This window comes from Rhodnius prolixus, unplaced genomic scaffold (genome assembly GCF_049639745.1).
Source record: "Rhodnius prolixus isolate KJV_2025 unplaced genomic scaffold, Rpr scaffold_11, whole genome shotgun sequence".
In the NCBI taxonomy this organism is placed as follows: domain Eukaryota; kingdom Metazoa; phylum Arthropoda; class Insecta; order Hemiptera; family Reduviidae; genus Rhodnius; species Rhodnius prolixus.
Genome location: NW_027411625.1, coordinates 4,816,059 through 4,838,898, shown reverse-complemented (window position 1 = coordinate 4,838,898; position 22,840 = coordinate 4,816,059). Strand labels below are relative to the sequence as shown.

The window sequence follows — 22,840 nt, the reverse complement described above, 5'->3', positions numbered from 1 at the left end:
TGACCTGAATCTTCTCGGGTGCCACAAAAGAATAGCCTAAATTTCTTGATGTTATATTAATTACTTTACAGGCGTAATCAATCCTATTTCTTCAAACTCTAAATTTCAAACCTCTCAAGTTAAATTCAATATCTAATTGAGAATTGTTTCCATTACAAATGGAAAACAAGATTCCGATCTTTATGTCGGTATTGTTTTATTTGGATGAAGTTGTTACAATAAGTTAAACATGCCTGAAGAATGGTGTTGTTGAAAGTAGGTATGACTTACCAAGAATTGACCCTTTGCAGCCAATTATTGCACTGAAAGATAGAGAGAAGAGAGTAAGGTTTCCTGAAGGGACAAAAAGTTCCCCAGTTAGTAAGTATAAAGAGATTCAAGCCCATTTCAGCGAGCCAAGGCAATTACTGCAAAACATCGAAACTCCTTCGAAAAAGGTTCACAGAATTCAGGCAAGCAAATTGCCCGTCCTTTTAATCAGAAGAGTACCAGATTCTGCCTTCTTTCTGCAGATGGATGTAAAATTAGGCTAATTTATAAAAAGAGGTGTCAGTAAACAAAGGTGTGTTTTTGGGAATCCGATAGCTGACACTAAATGGAACAGAATCATCTTAAAAATTCAATCCAGAGACTGCATTTTAGGGAGCAGTCAAGTGACAACCCAAAAGCTGAGCTTTTCCAAAAGGATGTTGCTGTCACGCCTGGAAGGTTTGACATTGTTTACAGACATTTTGTCTCGAAACACCAGGAGTTCCTTTAGCTCTCCTAATGGTGGACTTTTTACTTTTATTTTTTGTTTCTTTTTAAAGATCACTAAAATCAAAGTTATCAAAAGGTAAAAGAAACATAGTGTACTGATTTTGCCTTATGTAAGTCGGTGACTTCACTGTTAACCAAGACATCCTGAACATAGAAGAGCAAGCGCTGAAACAAACTACGATTATGGAATAAAGTATGGCTATCATGGAAAATATCTCCAAAAGTATTCCAAAATTGCAGTCCCAGACATCATAATGGAGATTTTAAAATAATTTTGGAGTGTTCCTTGGAAGTTACAATTTAAGGAGTTCAGTTTCCAAATTATGATAGAAGATAATGTTAATGTAAAAACGCACCAATCACTGACATGTGCAAAACTTGGGACGCTGCTTTTCCTTGTTTGTTCTGTACGGAACAGCGATAGCTTCCTCTATCTTGCTCGTGTTCCACGTTCGTTATGTGCAGGGTGCCATTTGGATAGATCCTCTGCCGCCTGTTTAGTGGAAGTCTCTTACCATCTAAACATAAAGATTAGAAAATTATATACATTCTTGTGTTCATAAAGAATCTGTTCAAATGCTAGGGCCGTATTTTTATATTTTAATAAATGAATATGGATTAAACAATGTAATCATAAGACAAATGTCGATGAAGATGAAGTGGCTAAAGGCAATCCATTTCCTCTTATACAGTTTCAGACTGTTTTTTTTTTTTTTCCACTGTAGCAATGGATTCTAAATTATTTTTCAGCACAAAATAATAGGGATTATTAGATACATAACTCATTTAATACTTCTAAAATGGGGGCAGACTTCGGTCTAGTGGTCAAGAGCATGGCTTTGAATGAAGGAGTTCACCGGTTCGAATCCCGCGTATGACTAGTTTTTATTTATTAGATAAAATTGTTTATAATAAACTATGAGCTTCCGCCCTCCGTCCACGACACCATTTTGGTAGTAGTTGGACTTTAGGCCCCGCCTCAAAAAAATAGGCGATGACTTTACTTTATTTTGTAAATGAGCATTTTATATTTAATTGCAAAAATTCACTATATTCAACTATTTGGGCATTCCAAAATGAGATTTTTCAAAAAAGATTACGTGATGGGTAAAGATTACAATAAACTAAATTCGTCCATTTCTAGACCCAGACTTACTTGGAAGACAGAAGTCGGTGAAGACATGGCTGGGCTGTGGATTGACGGAGAGTGATGTTGAGGATAGGGTTCATTGAAGGAGAAGAATATTGGGTGAGGAAACCATCAATTATGGGGAGACTTCTTAAAAAAAAGTATTATTTTCAATATAACAAACCTTTTTCCCAAGATATTTGGTCTATTGGATAGCCAGCTGCCGGGCAGGATATGTACAACGGTTCACCAGCTACTGCAGAGATATTTGGCATGGGACGTATGTAAGGAAGACCTAAATAAAATAACAACTCCTTTATAATTGTAACGAAAATATTGTATATAAATTTAAACTATGCTTATATTAGATAATTCCTTAAATAAATAAATTAAATTATATTACACTCAAGTTCAATTGAATTGATGTAATAAACTTGCTGAAAAAAAAAAACATTATTTATTCGGAAAAATTAAGGTTTTCACAGAGCTGCATTGTTGAATGCACTAAACTCACGAAAAAATCCTTTGTGTATACTGAAAATAGTTTCCCGCGGTAGCCGAGCAGTTAGAGGCGAGACCTGTGAAGCTAATATGTATTGTGGTACTGGGTTCGATTCCCTGTCTTAGGCCTTGGATTTTATGATTGCTTGGAAGCAATTTACAGTAAATTATGTTTGCTAGTCGCTTCCATCCACGAAACCTAATTGGTAGTTGGACGTAAAGCCTGCCTGATAAAATAGGCGAAGTTTTAAACTTTTACTTTTTGTTAAAAAAGAACTGCCACATTTCGGCTTCTGTTTGTATTTATTTATAAAACTAACCTATTCAAGTTCACATCACTAATGCTTCCCTTAAAATTTAAAACTTCAACTACTGTAGCGAAGTTCATATTACTGTTGGCCTTTTTTCAATAAATAATAAATAATTTCAGTATTTTTTAAGAGTGCCAAGCCCTGATCCCTTGCAAGAGTTATATCTATTGTCCAACAATCTGTGTGCCAAAAACTTTATTCCGCTAAATTAAATAAAATATTACATACAACAAAAACTTAAAATGAAAATAGTATTACCTACTCACCATAAACTCTCATTTCAGCTTTATGGCTAACTTCGCCCACTCTGTTCGACGCTTTACACTGATAAATACCACCATCTTGTACGTGCACATTGCTGATATTCACGTGGCTCACTACATTTCCATGAGGTGCCACATAGCGACCAACCATGAATCTATAATATTAAATTTATACAACATTATGAACATTGATGAGAAATCAGAAAAAGCAGGGATGGTTGAATGGTTGGTAGATAGCTCGTGGACCACTGCGGTGACTATGGTGTACCTCCAAGATCCACGCTTGGCCCTATATTATTCTTAGTAGATATTGTTATGGTCCCTGGAGAGAGGTTTGAATTTGAAGTTGTTCGCACTATTTTGCCTGCAGATCATATCCGCTAAACACTTGGCAGAACCTATATAAAAGAAAAAGAGAGCTCAACCCAAGCATCGTGTGGATCAGTCGGCGATTTCTGCCCTGTCCTGCACCGGTGTAGGTCACCCTGTACTGTGTACTATACACAGACTACAATATAATTATTTAATGGTCATTCTCCCCTTGTGTAATGTTTCTCAGATAATGTGTCAGCGAGTGTTTCCATTGTAAAGATAATGAACAGTGTTCGTTTAAGGCTGAGTCCAAAGCCATGCAATAGTCAGTGTCATAATTCTATAAAGAGGATAAATATTGTCAGTCCAAAGCTATCAAATAGTCAGTGTGTCATAATTCTATAAAGAGGATAAATATTGGCAGTCCAAAGCCATTTAAAAGGCAGCGCCATAATTCCATACAGAGAGTGAATATTGTCAGTCCAAAGCCAACAAATAGTCAGTGTCATAATTCTATAAAGAGGATAAATATTGGCAGTCCAAAGCCATTTAAAAGGCAGTGTCTTAATTCTATAAAGAGGATAAATATTGTCAGACCAACGCCATCTAATAGGCAGTGTCTTAATTCTATAAAGATAATGAACAGTGTCCGTCTAAGGCTAAGTCCAAAGCCTTGTCAAATTATCTAAGTATTAATCTGCATTTTAATTGCAAGGGAACATTTGTAAGTATAGCCAAGCAAGTGCTAATTGTTAATTTGCGTCTAATTACGAAGGGGCAAAACCGTAAGTCTTTTAATGATTCTTTTCTGGTCTAGACCTCATTATTGTATGTTTTTGCACTATTGAATTAATTATAAAAATAAGAATATTTTAGTGTCTAAATCTTTTAGTATTTCTGAGTGTTGGTGACGTCCATTACCCTCTTAGACTTTCCGTTTTTAATATTAGAATTATTAATCTAAATATTCCTTTCAGTTTGCACTCCCAATTTACATTATTACTGCCCTCTAGCAATATTTCCTACAGTCCCAAATAACGGGACAATTTAGCTATTTCCTACGATTTTCAGTCCCTAAAACACACAACACTTGTAAACATGCTTGTCAACACTTGTCATACAATTGTTATTCCCTACAACCACTATTTGTAGCAGGAGAAGAAAGCCCTTTTATGAACGCAGATTTAGTTGAACTTCTGGCTATTAACCAGTTTGATTATTCTTATTTAATCCATTATTATTGGTCATAATCTTAAATTGTCACTTACATCCTTGGCTTTATTATTATTACGTAAGCTATTTAAATTTTCTGTTTTATATTTAACAAGTAAATATGACCGTAATAAATTCTTGTTAACATTCTTAAGAAAGAAATAAGAACCATTCATTTTGAAATGTTCCAAATCGAAGATAAAGAAGTTTTAAAAAGTAAGATCTTTTAAATACCATGAAATCTATCTGTAAGGAAAAATATCTTCATGAACTAAAATAATTTTTTAACCGCAATGATATGTAATACAATTTGAAACACAGAAAACAAAAATAATTTGACTTTTTCTTGATGTCATCCTCAGTCTGCTCTATAAAAACTCAAATAATATATAATTATTCATTAAAAAGTTTCCTTTTAAATCTAATGTTTGTTCAAAATCTTAAATCTCCGAAAGTACTTCACCGATTGCTTTGAAATTTGTAAAAACATGCTATTTTTGGAAAAACAGCGCCAGCTGTTGGACGTAAAACATCACACGCTATACTAAATATTTTACGATTCCATTTCAATGTTTCCGATTGCAAAATCTCAAAATCTGGAAATTGCGCTTTCTCTTCTCTTTCTTACCATTTAACCAGACTGAGCCACAGCCGGGTACAGCTAGTAATTGTAATACAAAACATTGTAGAGTAAACTATAACTACTAATTCTGTCATTATTAGAAATCAGCTTGCATTTTGGATCCATTTAGTTGTATTTTTTTATAATTTCAATTTAACAAAATACATCTTAAGCGAAGAATTGAAGTACCCCAAAATGTGGGCAAGAAGTCAGTAATTACACCAAACCTAAATATTAAATACAATTATGCATTCATTTACCTCTCATTTTGTGGTAAACTATAGCCATCCAGAGTCCATGTAATTTCTGGAGTAGGATTTCCAGCAGCTATACATTTTAAAGACATAGCAGGACCTGGCTGTACAGTTTGTTGAATGAATTTATACAATAGCTGTGGCTTGGAAGCTGTAACAGAAATTCAAACTTTACGACATGACCATTTCTTTCTTAAAATTTAAATTTTTTGGGGTTTTTCTGTACCGCACGCATCATATTCCCCATAGTGTTTAGCAATACGAAATGTAAATGTATATTACCTCCTAGAATTAACTGAGTAGAACTTTGTAGAGATTCTTCTTCATCTCTGACCACACACTGGTACATGCCGGCGTGCTCTCGACTAACCTTGGAGATGGTCAATAGATCGCCAGTATCTGCACAAGTTTATACCATTTAATACATGTATGTAAACAACTTCAAACTAATTTGCTCCAGTTGGACAGGCAATCTCTTGAATATTCCCGTTTTAGTGATATTTATAATAGCCTACCACTTTTGGCTGGAGTTCCTCAAGAGTAAATTAATATTAGACAATCCTTTAGGGTAACTAGGTTGATTGCTCTCAGATGCGAACTTCTAATAAATATTTTATCAAAATATCTTTACAGAAATCCATTCATATTATAAATTGTAAATTGTTGTGCACAGTTTGTGATATGCACGTTGAGGAGGATTTCTTGCATCTGTTTGTTGTTTGTCCTCTATATGCCTCCATAAGGATTCATTATTTCAAAAGTAATCTGCCCTCTGATGTACAAAGAGGTCTATAGAATTAATGTATAGTTGCGAAAAATCAAAATTATATTGCTTATAATTACGCGTTTATTGTATTAAAGTTAAGGTCATTTTTACTAAACGAATAATTTCAGTTGTTAAAGTATTGTTTTTGTGTTTTAAACAGATTTTATATTTTTTGTTTCCTTTAGACAGAATCTGTAAATATTATTTTATTACTTTTTGTTTGTTTAGTTTAATTTCAATAATGATATTGTTTTTATTTTACTTTTATTATCAAGTTTTATCATTTCATTTAATTATTATAATACGTATGAAATTTGTTTATTGACACTCCGTTTGTAAAAGGCTTAGGCCTTAAAGACATATAAATTAATAAATAAAATTAAAACTGTCCGGTAGGACAGTTGTATAAGGGTTGACCATCAAAAACTGCACGAAAAAGCGTAACGTTGAAAAACACCCAACTTTGACAATTTTTTTCTCTTTTTCTATAAAAGATAAAATTTCCAAATTTTCTTTAAAATATAGAGCAAACACTCCTTTATAGCTGTAATTTTTTTTGCAACCACCCAGATCTAATAGGTTTCGAGAAAAAAGTTGCCGAAAATGAGCAAAAACGGCTTTTTCAAAAAATGTTCTTGTTCTTGTTCTTCTTCTTCTTCTTCTTGTTGTTCTTGTTGTTACCTTTTTTGTAAACAACGTAGCGCCTAAACGCGTGAACCGATTTTCATGAATGAGGTGTCATTCGATTCGGAATTTTATGTAGATGTGCCTTTTGGGGGTCTCGGCCCTGTACATCGAATGGGAGAGGAGTTAGCCCCCTTTATGTAAGGCCCCCTCCAAAATTATTATTACTAATTACTCTGTAAATCTTGGCCCGATTTTGATAAAATTTGATAGGATGATAGGGTTAGGGCTCCCCTACATAACAATAAAGCGACGATCTGCTCTTACACTTGTTAAGGGGAAGTATAGCAATCGTTTCAAATTATCGACACGTGAACCGATTTTCATGAATGAAGTGTCATTCGAATCAAAATTTTGTACAGATTTGTACTTTAAAAGTCTCGACGCTATGCCTCATAAGAAGGGAAGTTTGCCCCACCCAAATAAGGCCCTTTCTAAAACTATTATTACTAATATTTCTACAAAGCTTAGTCCGATTTTGATAAAATTTAGCACGAAGAAGTGATTAAAGCTCCTCTACATGGCTGTGAAGTGCCATCATGCTCTTACACCTACTAAGAGGAAGTACTGCAATCGTTAAAATTATCAATGAGTGAACCGATTTACATTAATGAATTGTCGTTCGATTCAAAATCTTTGCCTTTTAGGGAGAAGTACTGTAATCGCAGTTTATTTTTCTTGCTCCTCTTAAAAGGAAGTACTGAAATCGCAGTTTAATTTTGCTATTTACGTAAAAATACCTTCCTATTTTATTCAAAACGCTTTCTCAAAAAAAAATTGTTATTGAGGATGGTTTGGGGACCGCAACTATAACCATTCTTTAAAAAGATCTCTCCAGTGGTAGTTACGGTTCCGATTTAACACCATATCAGGTTATAATGATAGAATAGCTTATTCCAAATTTTAAAAAAATCTGTAAAGCAGACGTAACTTTGCTAATAGACAAAAAGGAAAATCTATCCAAAAGGTACAAAAATCTCCTTAACAAAAACTTACAGTTTAAAATGTTAAGTATAAGGGTTGATTAAACGCCAAAAGGTACACAAATCAGCAAGTACCCAACATTTCATTAATACTTCATTGATATTATTTAAGTAATTTTACCGCATTAATTTTCATTAATATTTTTTAAGAATTTATTAGATGTCACATACCCTTATGCTGGCCAGTTCATTCATAATAGTTATAATTGTGATAAAATGTATATTATATCTTCGTATAAATAGGTACTTTATTTTAACTCTATTCCAAATTATTCTTCTGATTCTGAAGTTGTCACATATACATGCATGTTAAATTAGAAAAAGACAAATTTAGAGTCGGCTACTGTTTAAATTTGAATCACGGAGGATTTAAAACAATATTTCGGTCTTGAATTCGTCTTACCGAAATATTCGTGATGACAAATAACACACAGTTAATAACAAGTAGATTATTCAACATTATTTATTCATTTCTCAATTGTAATTTAATTTAGTTCCCCTAATTTTACTTATGGTAAAATACTGGAATAATTAGCTGTCCTAAAAATATGCATATCTTATTTATTTTATATTACATGTATACAACATTGTGGGAAGAACACCTAGATTGAGAATGTAATTGAAGAAAACTATATTATTTGCGATAAAGCCAGATTATTTATTACTTATTATTACAAACGTTTGACTACTACATAAAATAACAATTACTTTAACCGAAGAAAGAACTTAAACCGACGATTTTTATTTAAAAATAAAAATAAATAAATAAAATCATTGATGTACGAATGTTGGTGTAAGCAATTTTTAAAAAATTTTATGAATTTTTTAGCCTCATATTTTTTTATTTTTCATAACGTTCTCTTTTTTACCTGTAATCAATAGTTTGATTATTATAGATAAATAGATATTACAGTCAATCTAAGTTAAATGGTGTGCTACTTGAACAAATATTTTGTAGATGAAAATGGCCAGCATAAGGGTATGTGACATCTAATAAATTCTTAAAAAATATTAATGAAAATTAATGCGGTAAAATTACTTAAATAATATCAATGAAGTATTAATGAAATGTTGGGTACTTGCTGATTTGTGTACCTTTTGGCGTTTAATCAACCCTTATACTTAACATTTTAAACTGTAAGTTTTTGTTAAGGAGATAATAAATACATGTTTGTAAACAAGCTTGAATAATAATTCTTCCATATTGCAAGAACTCACTAACCTGCTTTAAAACAAATTGGCAATATGTGCGGGACATTTGACGAGAAGGGACAGTCAAAATTCTTTTTTTATACCGGTATCCATCCGATGACTATCTACCACCTCGAACATTCCGTTGACACTGGAGTTAATAGTCTTGGGCTAATTGTAAGTTTCTAGTGTTGCGACAATGAATTCCATTCTTAATAAAAACATGCTCTAAAAGTTTCTAGGTGTATTTAAGAGATAAAAAACGAGAATACAAAGAGATTCTTGAATAAATACTGGACATGTAAAACCAGAATCTAGCAAAAAAAGAAGATACAGCACCAATTATCGGAAAGATATATGTATACAAACTTAGAATAAAACAAAATTATTCCTACCAGAAGGATTCGATGTGGAAGTCAGTATGGGATTGGCATCTTTCAGCCAAGATATCGTTGGATGTTGACCACCTGTGACCACACATCTTAGTTCGAACACTTCTCCTACATCGATGATAACCTGCCCAGCAGGTTGTAGAACTACTGAGAGTGGTGCAATTACCTGCGCAGAAAAAAAATAATAGTGCTCAAATCTTGTTCATAAATCATCCAAAAAATGTTCACACCGCTGTCAGTTTATCGTGGTCTACCTCCCAGAGTGCTTTGGAAGGCTTTATTATAGTCCCGGTTCCAAGTCGTTTTGCTCAGTCATTTGTAAAGATATCACTGATCTTCAGATAATTTAACCCAAGAATTCTAACTTTTTCTTGAAGGGTCCATTAATTCCTCCATTACCAGAAATGAGCTCTTCCCAAATTTCTTACGATTGACTTACAAATTAGCCTTAGAAAAATTATTTAGTATGTAAAAAAAGGAGATATTGTAGCTGTCAACACAATAAAACTGATGTGACTTTTAAAAATGTAGCTTTTTGGGGAACGTATTAACTTAGTGGTTAGCGAATACTGGATTCCAACGCGAAGATCACGGGTTCGAATCCAGCTGCTGGGTCCTTAGATTTTCTCTTCCTAAGAACTTCTTACAGCTCGGTAAGAATACTGTCCAGAGACCGGCAGTACACTAGAAAAAGCTCCGGGCGGCCCATTACCTTTGATTTTGACGCGTCTTAAATACAAAAATTAAAAAAATGTGTAGCTTTCTTTTGGGATTTGTTATTTGTACGTTGTTTTTTTTTCTATTTTTGTCTTGATGTTGAATTATCGAACAAGACCATCAAGGAAAATAGCAGACAAAGCTATGTATGCTCTTGACAATAAGAAGTCGAACCCGGATGAATACATTCAATGTAATGTTTCTAGTACAAATTAATCTGTCACCAACTATATTACCACAGCTCTTCCGTTTAGTACATGAATCATTACTTAGTTCATCAATAATTATTAAAGTAGACATAGTGATTTTGGTCTTCAATAAACATCGTGTACACTTAATTACTTAAGCATGTTACTAAAAGACAAAAAAAGATTTTACATGCAGAGTAGTAACTTTGCTGTGCTGTCCAGCAGGACTGGTTGCCGTGCAGGACCACATTCCAGAATCGGCTGGCTCCACACGTTCTATTACAATCGCCTCGCCCACGCTGTTGATCCTGCTGCTCTTCTCGATATCGTGGCCACGAACGCCGTTTTCCCTTTTCCATCTGTACAAGCAATAGAAAAAAGTATTATAAAAATGCGATTATATATACATTTTATTTGAGGTTAGAATTCATTTTGGTGACAAATTTTGATGCGTTTTATCTTCTAGAAAACTAAGAGGGGTAAAATCTGTTATAGTCCTGTAGAATGGCTACTTTAAAACATCCACTTAGTTCACCACGAGCGAATAATTCTTTTTATAGAAATACAAATATTAACTAAGGATTTAGGAATATGTATTATAATAGATTTTAAAGACACTTCACGATTGGCAAGATTTTGCCAATTTCATTGTTTGATGGAAGGTTATCAAATGTTTTTCCTGCAACTACAATCTTTCCTCTGATTCATCCTATAAGAGCAAATTGATTTTAAGTGCAGATATTGTAAATATTCAAATGGTCATATAGGTTTGTATACTCTAAGTTCATCATTGCGCCATTGAATTGTTTCTGATTTATCTTGCAATACTAATTTCTTTCTAATATTTTTTTAGTTGATGCCCAGTTTGTTGTTAATATGCATTTTTAACAGGTGTTATCGGCTACTTAAAAGACCAACGTTCCAAAACTTTCACTTAATAACAAACGACTGATTTACAATTCTATGCTAAAACCCGCCTGGACTGCACGATATTGAACTGTGGGATTCAACGAAACGCTCCAAATTTTCTACGAATTCAATCGCTTCAGTCTAGAATTCTCCGCACTATCGTTAACGGCTCCATTTAACGTTTCAAATCTAACCAATCCACACAGACTTGGGAAATTACGTTTGTAGGTACAGGTTGCCTCGAACTCGTTATAAAAGTTTTCATCAGAACTTGCACTCTCAATTCCAATTCTCTTGTCCGCCATTTATCGTCTCATCACCCTTTCAGTTCATCCTCCAAGGCAATTAAAACAACCAGTGGCCTCGCAATTTTCTCTCTTCTGAAGAGAGTAGCTAATACTGGAGATGACCTAGGGGGATTGTTATCACTGGGTAACCTCAATTAGTGAATTTGTAGTGGTGTCAGTGATTGCCATTGTTGCTTATAGTGTATCTAGCGCTGGTGTAACTTAACTAATAAATTAAAAAGAAAAATACTTGTTTTTTTGTTTCATAACTATGAATTCCTTAAAGAAAATGAACGCAATGAAATTTTGCCCAGTCTTCAAACTCCCAAATTGAGCGCATGCTTCAGGATTAATAACTAGAATAAACTTCATTTTCTGGAATTTTCACATTAAATAAAACCCAAAGCTTGACTTGGAATTGTACGTAACACTATGTATCTTTAGATTTGCAGGGGATGTGCCCCTTACTACAATTTGAACACTGTGTAAGCGTGGTAGAGCTCCAACTGGGTCTTATTTCTACATTTCCGCACACGGTTTTATAAGGTTATGTGGTATGCCCTTTTGGGGATGAAGGCCCCAGAAACTTATGTGGACCATAAGAGAAACTCCGAAAAATATGTAGGGTAAAAGAAATTACCAACAATGACAAAAAATCTGTATTAAAAATTAGAAAGAGTAAAGATAACTGAAATTACCATTTAAAAATTGCACTGATATAAAGTTTTATTTTATTTTGAAATTAACAAAAGCTTAATTATTAATTAACAATTAATTACGGACCGATGTTTAAAGTAATTAACAGTTTATAAATGTATAAAGTAAATAGAAAAAGTAGGATAAATGAATTACAATAACTATGCAAACGTGAAGCTTCGAACCTAATACTTACAGAGACCGATTAATGTGGACGCACACTCTAGCTAGCACTGTGCTATACGCCGTTCACACAGCTCGTGAACAGCATGGCTGACTTTCGACTGGGCGCTGCGCCTGTAGAGGCACCGGAAATGCGCGTGCGTACAATCTCTTTACGGAAATTAGCGTAAATGCACTTACGTGTTTTTTTGATTTCCTTTTTGTCCCGATGCGAGAAATGAGGAGAACACGGCGGCGAAACACTTTATATGAACGTGATTATGTGCCATGAGCGAAAATGTTTTCAATTATTGGTCTCACATTATTTTAATGATTACACTGATGTACATTGGTACAACGACTTTTGACCAACGATGACTACTGAAGCGTGTTGTTGCGTATGGCAACAAGGTACCAAGTTTACTTATGATTTTGTTAGTTATTATTAGGGAACGGATTCGTATGTATTTACATATTTTTTTCTAGGCAATTTACAGACGTTTTTCAACTAGAAGTATTCATACTGACACTCTTTAAGCCGTTTGAGCCTACTTTTATTTCACATATTTCCACATATTTGGATGTTATCGCATATTTATACATATTTGATTAAAATAAATAAATATTTCTACATATTTAATCAAAATATGTACATATTTTTCATTTTGGGCATATTTTCATAATTGGGAAGTGGTTGACAGGAACTGTGAACCACAGACTGTGAATCACAGTGGTTAAAAAAGTGTTCTTAAAAGCACCAAGTCGCATTAAAATGCTAAAAGATCTCTATCCAGACTTGTGCCTTCCACCAGAACCAATATTGACAAGATGGGGTACTTGGCTGGAAGCAGCTCAGTATTACTATGAAAACTACAATAAAATCAAGAATGTCCTTTCACATCTCGAAGACGAAGCAGTAGCGATAAATACAGCCAAGTCTTTATTCGAGAAACCTAATTTAAGGAATGACCTTGCATTCATTTCTGACAATTGCGTATTTCTTGCACAAGCCATTACCCAACTTGAGTCCCAAAATGTTCGACTGACAGAAAACGTGTCCAACGTTAAAAAAGTCATCGAAAAGGTGGAAGGAATACCTGGGAGTAAGGGAGATCTGATCAGATCAAAACTGGTAGAAGTACTGAGCAAGAACAAAGGGTGGGGGACCATCTGCCAGATTTCTGATATTATCAGTGGAACAGAAGTCACCTCAGAACATCGTGTACCCTTTACAACCAACGAGATAACTTCTTTTAGCAAGGCACCTATAACATCTGTAGATGTTGAACGATCTTTTAGTCGTTACAAGTCCATCTTACGCCCAGATCGTCGTCACTTTACGTTCCAACATTTGAAATTTCATGTGGTTGCAAACAATTTCGAAGAGTGAAGTTTTCAAAATTGAAAATTTAACACATCTTTTTATAAATAGTAAAAATGTTCTTTGTTGTATAAATCATTATAACTTGTAAAAACAAATTATTTTGTTCCTAATAAATTATTATAAATTGTAAAAATGTTCTTTTCTTGTATAAATAATTATAACTTCCCCCCCCAAAAAAAAATTCCATTTTCATAAAAAAAAATGTCCATTTTACTTAAATATTCCAGAAAATATTTTAAGAAAACTACATATTTTCCACATAATTGACGAAAATAAATGCATATTTTAATTAAATATTTGGCATTTTTAAATACATAAAAATCCGTTCCTTAGTTATTATACTACAAACTTTTCCGTTATTTATTTGTGAATAATATCTAAACTCCCAAATGTGACCGCAACAGCTACCGTGGCAAGCTTAGTGGGGGTAGAAAACTATGAGAAAAAGCAAGACACATTAGAATCTGTCCCTCTCTACAAGAAGTAGAACGATTAGAATTATTCCAACTCAACGACCGCTTATAAGAAATGCTGTGTCTATCCATAGTCATACTACACAATCAAATCAGCAATCAGCTTTGACAGAATTGGATTTAGAGAGTGAAAATCCAATCCACACCTAGTCCATTTTGCTTGTCTGCTCGAATTCTAGCGTTTACAAAAATAAATGTATTTTGTTTACCTACGCAAATAGTAGAGGAATTGGTAGTAATATGGAACCCTATAATATTTTGGCAGCAAGTGATCTCGTGTTAACAGTATCCGGCTCAAACTGTAGCTAGATAGCGGTAGTGTGCCAAGCAGGTGGGTTGGTTCAGTTGCTACTGTAATGGTCATCTTGAAATTTTCAATTTTGTTTCTATCGATTCTCGAAAACTTTAAGAAGGCAAGTTCAAACTGTTATTTCTGTTTTGTTATCAAAATAGTGGTAGTTATCCGCACTATATATTGCTTCAAAGGGATGTATTGCAGAGATTTTCATTTTATGAATCAGTTCTTATGTCTCCCAATTTTTGTTTTGTGACATATCAAATCCAAGATAGCGATGCTGGTAATATGAAACCCTATTCTACACCAGCAGTAGAAAAATTTCTTGGGGTTCCATATTGCAAGCATTACAAGCAAATCACTTATATTTCTGGGGAAAAAACAGAAGAAGAATCTAAAATGGGGCTAAAAAAGAAGCTGCAAAAATATTCATTGTACCTAAAACCACTCTACGGCGACTTGCAATAAAAATACTAAGGTGTTCCATATCGCCCGCACCTCAAGACAGAAGCACCACTCCTCATCTGGTGTTTGGAGGAGAGTGAATTTGAGGACAAAAGTGCAAGACTAATATATAAAGCTAACAATTACCAGAGAAAGCAATGCAAATTTTTTGGCAAGTCTAGCATTGATAAGTCAAAAACAAAGAAGGGTTCCATATTATTATCACTTCTTCTAGGCATCATTTTCACCTATAAATAGGATACTGTTTGAGTGAAAATTCAAAGCATTTTGGACAGCATTTAATTTAGATCTTACGCCAGTTTTCATCACTTCAATAACTACAATTGGTTAAACCAATTTATGCCAATCAATTCACTGAAATTAACTCACTCTATAACTTCAGCGCTATAAACATTGTCAACAGTGGAAATATCACGCTGTTTATACTAGCTTTTAAATGCCACCATTATGTCATTCATACCAAACTATGAAAAACAAAAAATCCGGAGTGAGGTAATACTTACATATAACTTGGCGGAGGGAATCCGTAAGCGTAGCAAGGTATTACCACGGTCTGATCCTTTTTGGCGTGGATTGACGCCGGACTGTCCGCTATCCTTGGCGCCACATGAACCAATGTATCTGAAATCAGTTTGATTATTTTTCGGTTAACATTTTCTTTGTATTTATATAAATTATCTATCTTATTGTCTAAAAGAACGACATTTTTTAAAGTTATTTTAAATTATTTTGGTAAAAAACATTTAGTTTTGAGAGCATTTACCTTCTTTAGCATATCTTGAACAACTAGGTGATTTATCGCAAATTTTCTCTTAACAAAATCTAATACAAAATCACCTGTAAAGTAAAGTAAATTACCTGATTATCTAAAGTAATGTCCTATTTTTTCAGGCGTGGCTTAACGTCCAACTACCAATTAGGTATCCTGGACGGGGGGCTGAAGCTCATACTTTACTATAAACAATTTTTGTCTAACAAATAAAAATTAGTCAAACGCGGGATTCGAACTGGGGATCTCTCACTCACAAAGCCACGCTCTTGACCACTAGACCAACAACTGCCTACGTAGTGCCTACGCCACCGCGACCCCATGGATCTATGGTGGCTACCACCACTCTAGAGCTCACCTTCCAGCCCGTCCGTTTAATCAGACTCTTAATTCTGGAGAGCGACTCCTGGGTAAAGCTCTCAGCCCCTCACACTGATACAACACGTGCAGTGCCGTTTCCTTCTCCTCCTCCTGACAGAACCTACAAAGGCTGTCATCAGCCAGACCAATGCGATGCATGTGTTTTCTAAGCCTGCAGTAGCCCGGTCAATAGGCCTACAATTGTCCATATTAACCACACAGCTTTGACGGATAAAATCTGCATTTAGCTTTGGCGAGTAGCCCCTAATGAACTCCTTCGTCTGTCTTTCCCTAGTAGTGGCCAACCACCACTCCTGAAACCTACTCTGCACCCATAATCTAATGGCCGCCCTCTTAAGGCACTTGGAAACCCCCAAAATAGGGCTCCAGGCCAACGAAGTCTCCCGCAGTGCCTTCCCGGGCCAGCAAATCTGCTACTTCGTTCATCCTGGATGACCGGGTGCCCACACCAGAAAAACCTTATTTTGGTCACTGATTTCCGCCAGGGCACCCGGACAGGCCCATACGAGCGTTGAGTTCACCTGATAGGAACCACTGGCTCTAAGAGCTGTCCGAGAAAATCACGATCCTACGATCTTAATTATTCAACTGAAAACTTAGTAGAGGTAATATAAACGAAAAAACCATAGTTTGGTACTTACTAACCAGTGACAAGGAATCGTACTCTATGCGGACTTAGTAGCGTTTCACCAGTAAGCCTGTTGATCACTCTACATTGGTAACTTCTGTAAACGTCTGCATCGTCCACTCTTCGGACCAGCAAGTCTCCGCTCGGTAACATGTGGTATTTTCCATCTAATCAAACAAAAATTAGATATATTTTTAGAAATAATAATAAAACGAAAACCAGGAAACTTTCTTAACCTTTCTCTGTAATATTAAATATTTTTACCGTAATCACAGTTCAAGAAGTCTTGCATACGGGGTACATTAAAATGATGTGATAGTTGTTTTTATTTGATGATAAAACACATTTATCCTGATTCACCCACAACCATTACATTACCACTACATTCTTTAAAATCTTCAATTATTATTATTTTTTGTTCTTTGCGTCTCAAATAACATTTTTTGCAGTCAGAGGACCTCCCAAAACGTGTATTTCTGGTGGAAAATTAATATTGAAAACCGTTCACGAGTTGATAAAATTGTAACTTTGATCTTAAATATCTCGACAAATATTAGAAATATCGAAATGGGGTCAACGTCATTTTTCACAATTTTTTTTATGTAGTTTTCATAATTAATGTCAAAACCAGTGGCCCTTATGAAACCTTGATCAGTTTTTGGGCCGTAACTCTGCTAAAAATGAAGATACAGCATCGGGGGGGTGGAAAATTTGAAAACTAGACCAAAAAATCATAGAGTTTACTTCGTGGGTTTTACTGGGATTCCGGTTTCCCTGAAAAGTTATTAGCGATTGGTGCGTTTTAAATGGATCACCTGTACACATATATAATTAATTTTTTTTTTAATACTATTGCACTTGGGACTATAGTGTTAACAAACCAGGGCTGTAGGCGCTCGAGTACGCCTACACCCAAATGCCCAAGTGGGCGCTGCACGAAATAATAGTGAACAAATAAGAATAGAAAAAATAAAAATAAAAGGAAGTAGAAGAAAAGGGGAAGGTACTTACCCTTTGCAAGGAGCGATGTGCGTGAGGTATGTTGATAAGCGGCCTGAGAAGCGATGAGAGGAAAGGAAGCTGGGGTGCGGAAGCGTGTATGTATGTTTAGGTAAGTGTGTGAGTGTGTTGAGCTCTGAGGAACGTATCGGAAGTGGGAATGAGGTAAGCGGAAGAATGAAGGAGGAATAGCGCAATAAATGCGATGGATGCGGTGGAATATGCGGGCTATATGCGTTGAGAAGAACACCAGAAGCAGGCAGCAGAAGCGTGTGAAGCAGTGCCCCACAGAGAACTACTAGGCGTCAGCGGAAGTGAAGCGTAGCGGGTTGAGAGGCGTTAAGTTGCTAAAAGCGTGAGCAGAGAAGCGTCTTAAACAAGGACTAGCAGGGAACTGCCCAGACTAGAAAGGAGACCACATGGTTCAAAGGAAGTAGTGGGGCAAAGGGTTTAGAATATAGAAACAAATAAAGGAAATAGAAGCGGAAACAACAAGTTTATATAGAAAGTTTGAGAGGATAAAAAAGGTGTAAAATAATAACATAATAATGAGCGATAAGAAATATGTAGAAAGAAGGAAATTAAGGCGGATGCGTACATTAGTACGCGCGCGGGCGCGAGGCTGACTCGCGAGAGTCGGACGCTAGCCAAACTGGCCGGTCACGACCGAACAAGGGCTATACATTTCCGTGTTAATACTTATTGTGAAATTATTAATAAAAATATAAGTTCCTGATAAAGTCCTGCATATCTTCGATCTTTGACATGAAGACAGTACTTTACGGAAGGTTGTTTAGAGGAAAGCTAAAGATGTCATATAACAGGATGTTCTCGTTCAGAGTCACAGAATCAAGGATTTATTTTTCTTTTTCTGTTGCAAAGTACTAAAATTATTTTGTAGTATCTCTCTTGCGAACATCAATAAAATATTGACTTCAAGTTCCCAATGAATACAGACTAAGTTACATTAAAGTCCTTCAGAGTTTTGTACAAATAGATTCTTAAATTGATTAGAAGTTATGGTTAAGTTAATTGAACAACTCTGTAGTGTTGAGAATAATACTACGTCGAAATTACACAACTATAAGGCGATCGAAGTGAACAATGCTTCAACCACAGACGTTAACTTGGCAATAAACCATCATACTTGGAATTAATTACTGCAGAGTTTATCTAATGTCACACAAAGTTGGGCAGAAAGGAAAGAAATTGGTCCAGAAACAATCACTCGAATTACCCTTACAAATAATTTAACTAATTCAATTGTCTTGAAATATAGAATTTGATCCAAAATAAGTAAATATATAAAGAAGATTTCTGAAAATAAGCGCCACGATAGCCGAGACCTGTTAAAGCTAATACAGGGTGTATTCGAAGGAGTGGTCGAAACTTCGGGAGGTGATTCACCAGCTCAAATGCAACAAAAAATATTCTCTTCACTTAGGCCCGATTCTCAATAGTGTCCAAGATATTTGCATTTTAAACATTTCCGTCGATATTCGCGTTTTCCACCATAAAAACGGCCGTGACTTTTCTATCCTTTATCCTACAACAAATCCGCTGATTCCAAACGAAAGAGCATTAAATTTCCTATAAATTTGCTCAGTACAGAGCCTCAAAACGTTTCTTATAACAATGAAATTTTTACTTGAAAGTCTAAAAATTTCGTTCTCGATGAATTTTTGTTAAAATTTTCAACTGCATTTTCTCAATGATTAATGAATCAAGGAGTCACATAATTTCAGAAAAAGTTGCGCATTTATTGAGCTTCAAGATCATATGGATTTTTTTGGTTTTTAATAAAACCCTTCCCCGAACAGAGGGGTGTAAATGCAGAAAACTGCGATTTTGGGAACTGACTTTTCATTACTAATTTACACAAATATCAATTTTTACCATTTGAGTAACCATTTTAGTTCAGAACAATTATTATTTTATAAAACGGAAGTAAAAAATAAAGTAGCAATAAAACACAGAAGTGAAAAAGTACAATAGGCAGGTGCCTAGTTAAAATTGCTACAAAAATCGTTCGAACTATTCAAACAAGGAAGTGGGAAAGAATTGTGGCAAATTTTTAGTTTCTTGACTACAATGGTTTGTGCAACATATTTTAACGACATAATGGAGGTTTTTTTCATCAAAGTTAATTAATAATAATTCAAAACTAATTAATTTTTGGAGAACGAAGAAAAAGAATATAACCATTTTATTTTTGAATTATTATTAATTAACTTTGATAGAAAAAAACCTCCATTATGTCATTCAAATAAGTTGCATCAACAATTGCAGTCAACTACTGCGTTTTATTGCTACTTTATTTTTTACTTCCGTTTTATTAAATAATAATTGTGAAAAACTAAAATGATTACTTTTCTTTTTGTTCCTTCTCCAAAAATTGACATTTGAGTAAATTAAGTAGCGAAAAGTTGGTTACGCAAAATCCCAGTTTTCTGCATTTACACCCCTCTGTTCGGGGTAGGGTTTTATTAAAAACCAAAAAAATCCATATGATCTTGAAGCTCAATAAATGCGCAACTTTTTCTGAAATTAAGTGATTCCTTGATTCATTAACCATTGAGAAAATGCAGTTGAAAATTTTAACAAAAATCATCGAGAACGAAATTTTTAGACATTCAAGTAAAAATTTCATTGTTTACAAGAAACGTTTTGAGGCTCTGGGTTAAGCAGATTTATAGGAAATTTAATGCACTTTCGTTTGGAATAAGCAGATTTGTTGTGGGATAAAGGATAGAAAAGTTACGGCCGTTTTTATGGTGGAAAACGCGCAAAATCGACGGAAAAGTTAAAAATGCAAAATATCTTGGACACTATTGAGAATCGGGCCAAAGTGAATAGAATATTTTTTGTTGCATTTGAGCTGGTGAATCACCTCCCGAAGTTTCGACCACTCCTTCGAATACACCCTGTATACAGGGTGATCCATTTAAAACGCACCAATCGCTAATAACTTTTTAGGAAAGCGGAATTTTGAAAAAACCCACTAACTAAACTGTATGTTTTTTTTGGTTTAGTTTTCAAATTTTCCACTCTCGATGCTGTATCTTTATTTTTGGCGGAGTTACGGCCAAAAACCTGATCGAAGTTTCACAAGGACCACTGGTTTTGACAATGATTATGAAAACTACATAAAAAACTGTGAAAAATGACGTTGACCCCGTTTTGATATCCGTAATATTTGTTGAGATATTTAAGATCAAAGTTACAATTTTTTCTATTCGTATAAAATAATTTATATAATAAAATTTACCTCCTTTAATAGATGGATATATGTTGAAGGAGGAATCTTGAAGCCAGGATGTAATTGAGATGAATTCTTTGAGGAAACTGGGTACCACACACTTGAGCAGCGCAGTATTACCACGATGATAGCTTTTGGCACTCTCCACTTGCACTTCCACGTACTGCAGTACCACTGTAAATCAACATTGCATTCAATAATGCATTTATAATAACAACAACTTACAAAATTAATCCAAAAAAACCAATGCCTCTTATGTAATTTAAATCAACCAGAAACTCCATCTCACATATGTATATTTATACAATGTCCACTGTATGAGATATTTAGGAAAGCTCTAAATTTATCTGTTCAAAACGTCCATAATTTAGAATTTTCAATTCTGGTAAACGATATTAATGTAAGCAAAATGTTTCAAATTCATAAATTTCTAAAAAAATGTGCTAATGTTTAGAGCTTTGAATGAATGAATAAACAGATTTTGGTATTAATGCTGTCTCATTGTATTAATCTTTAATTACGTTCTATGTACTATTTGAAACATTATCTCTATAATCCTCTCTGTTTAGACATTATTTTGTTAATATAAATATTTTTCTTGCTTTTTAGTTGTTTGGGTAAGATATTATAAGTTCCATTATATTATTCTTTTTATTTATAGCATTTGTGCCAAATATAAAACTCTTTTTGTAACAGGTATATAAACCTTGGAATAAAAAGATAAGTAAATAACAGCAATAACAACAAAATATAGTGATCATATATTCACATGAATTTCTTTTACTGTAACAATTTCTGTTCTTCTGACACTGAACATTTTGCAGAATTTAATATTGTGAAGGGAATTACATTCAATTATACAGGGTGATCCATTTAAAACGCACCAATCGCAAATAACTTTTTAGGAAAGCGGAATTTCGAAAAAATCCACGAAGTAAACTGTACGTTTTTTGGGTCTAGTTTTCAAATTTTTCACTCCCGATGCTGTATCATCATTTTTGGCGAAGTTACGGGCAAAAACCTGATTATGATTTCATAAGGAACACTGGTTTTGTCAATGATTATGAAAACAGCATAAAAAACTATCAAAAATGGCGTTGACCCGGTTTCGATATCCCTAATATTTGTTGAGATATTTAAGATTAAAGTTACAATTTTATCTAATCGTGATCGGTTTTCAATATTAATTTTCCACCACAAATACAAGTTTTGGGGAGGTCCTCTGACTGCAAAAAATGTTATTGGTGACACAAAATGAAAACATAATAATAATTGAAGATTTTAAAACATGTAGTGTAATGTAATGGTTGTGGGTGAATCAGGATAAATTTGTTTGATCATCAAATAAAAGCAATCATCACATCACTTTAATGCACCCAGTATGCAAGACTTCTTGACCTATGATTACGGTTAGAATATCTTGCCAGGGATGGGCGGGTTTTGGGTCTAGTGGTCAAGAGCGCGGCTTGGTAAGTGGAAGATCCCCAGTTCGAATCCCGCGTATGAAGTCATTCTTATTACTTAAAAAAATCATATTTTTTTAAAATAAAATGTAGTCATAGGCAACATTCGAACTGGGGATCTTCCACTTACCAAGCCGCGATTGGTGCGTTTTAAATGGATCACCCTGTATATGTTAATGTACGCATAATATGTAAATAAGAGAGAATAAAAATGTATACGTTTCAGTATCAGTGGCTTAAGTGGCTCAGAGTTCGGTTCTTTGAAGAAAAAAGACCCATGCAATCATACTTTGACGGTGAGTCCCTCAATAGATTAAGCAGGTGGGAGTGAAAGAGGTGCTGTAGTGGTAACTGAATGGAATCTTTTAGTCTAGCCATTCAGATCA

At 34.4% G+C, this 22,840-nt stretch overlaps 1 protein-coding gene across 5 annotated transcripts in view; it reads right to left on the bottom strand.

Annotated features, from left to right (window-relative positions):
• LOC141459340 (cell adhesion molecule Dscam2-like) overlaps positions 1 to 22,840 on the bottom strand; it is a 524,511-nt gene that overhangs the window by 24,971 nt on the left and 476,700 nt on the right. For all 5 annotated transcript variants that reach the window (XM_074138322.1, XM_074138325.1, XM_074138324.1 and 2 more), the window contains exons 4-13: positions 21,001 to 21,165; positions 16,751 to 16,900; positions 15,459 to 15,576; positions 10,475 to 10,643; positions 9,383 to 9,545; positions 5,646 to 5,762; positions 5,370 to 5,514; positions 2,967 to 3,118; positions 2,073 to 2,183; positions 1,116 to 1,277 (exon numbers count right to left, since the gene is read on the bottom strand). In XM_074138322.1, the coding sequence (XP_073994423.1) occupies positions 1,116 to 1,277; positions 2,073 to 2,183; positions 2,967 to 3,118; positions 5,370 to 5,514; positions 5,646 to 5,762; positions 9,383 to 9,545; positions 10,475 to 10,643; positions 15,459 to 15,576; positions 16,751 to 16,900; positions 21,001 to 21,165 (1,452 nt within the window). The remainder of the gene's footprint in view (positions 1 to 1,115; positions 1,278 to 2,072; positions 2,184 to 2,966; positions 3,119 to 5,369; positions 5,515 to 5,645; positions 5,763 to 9,382; positions 9,546 to 10,474; positions 10,644 to 15,458; positions 15,577 to 16,750; positions 16,901 to 21,000; positions 21,166 to 22,840) is intronic.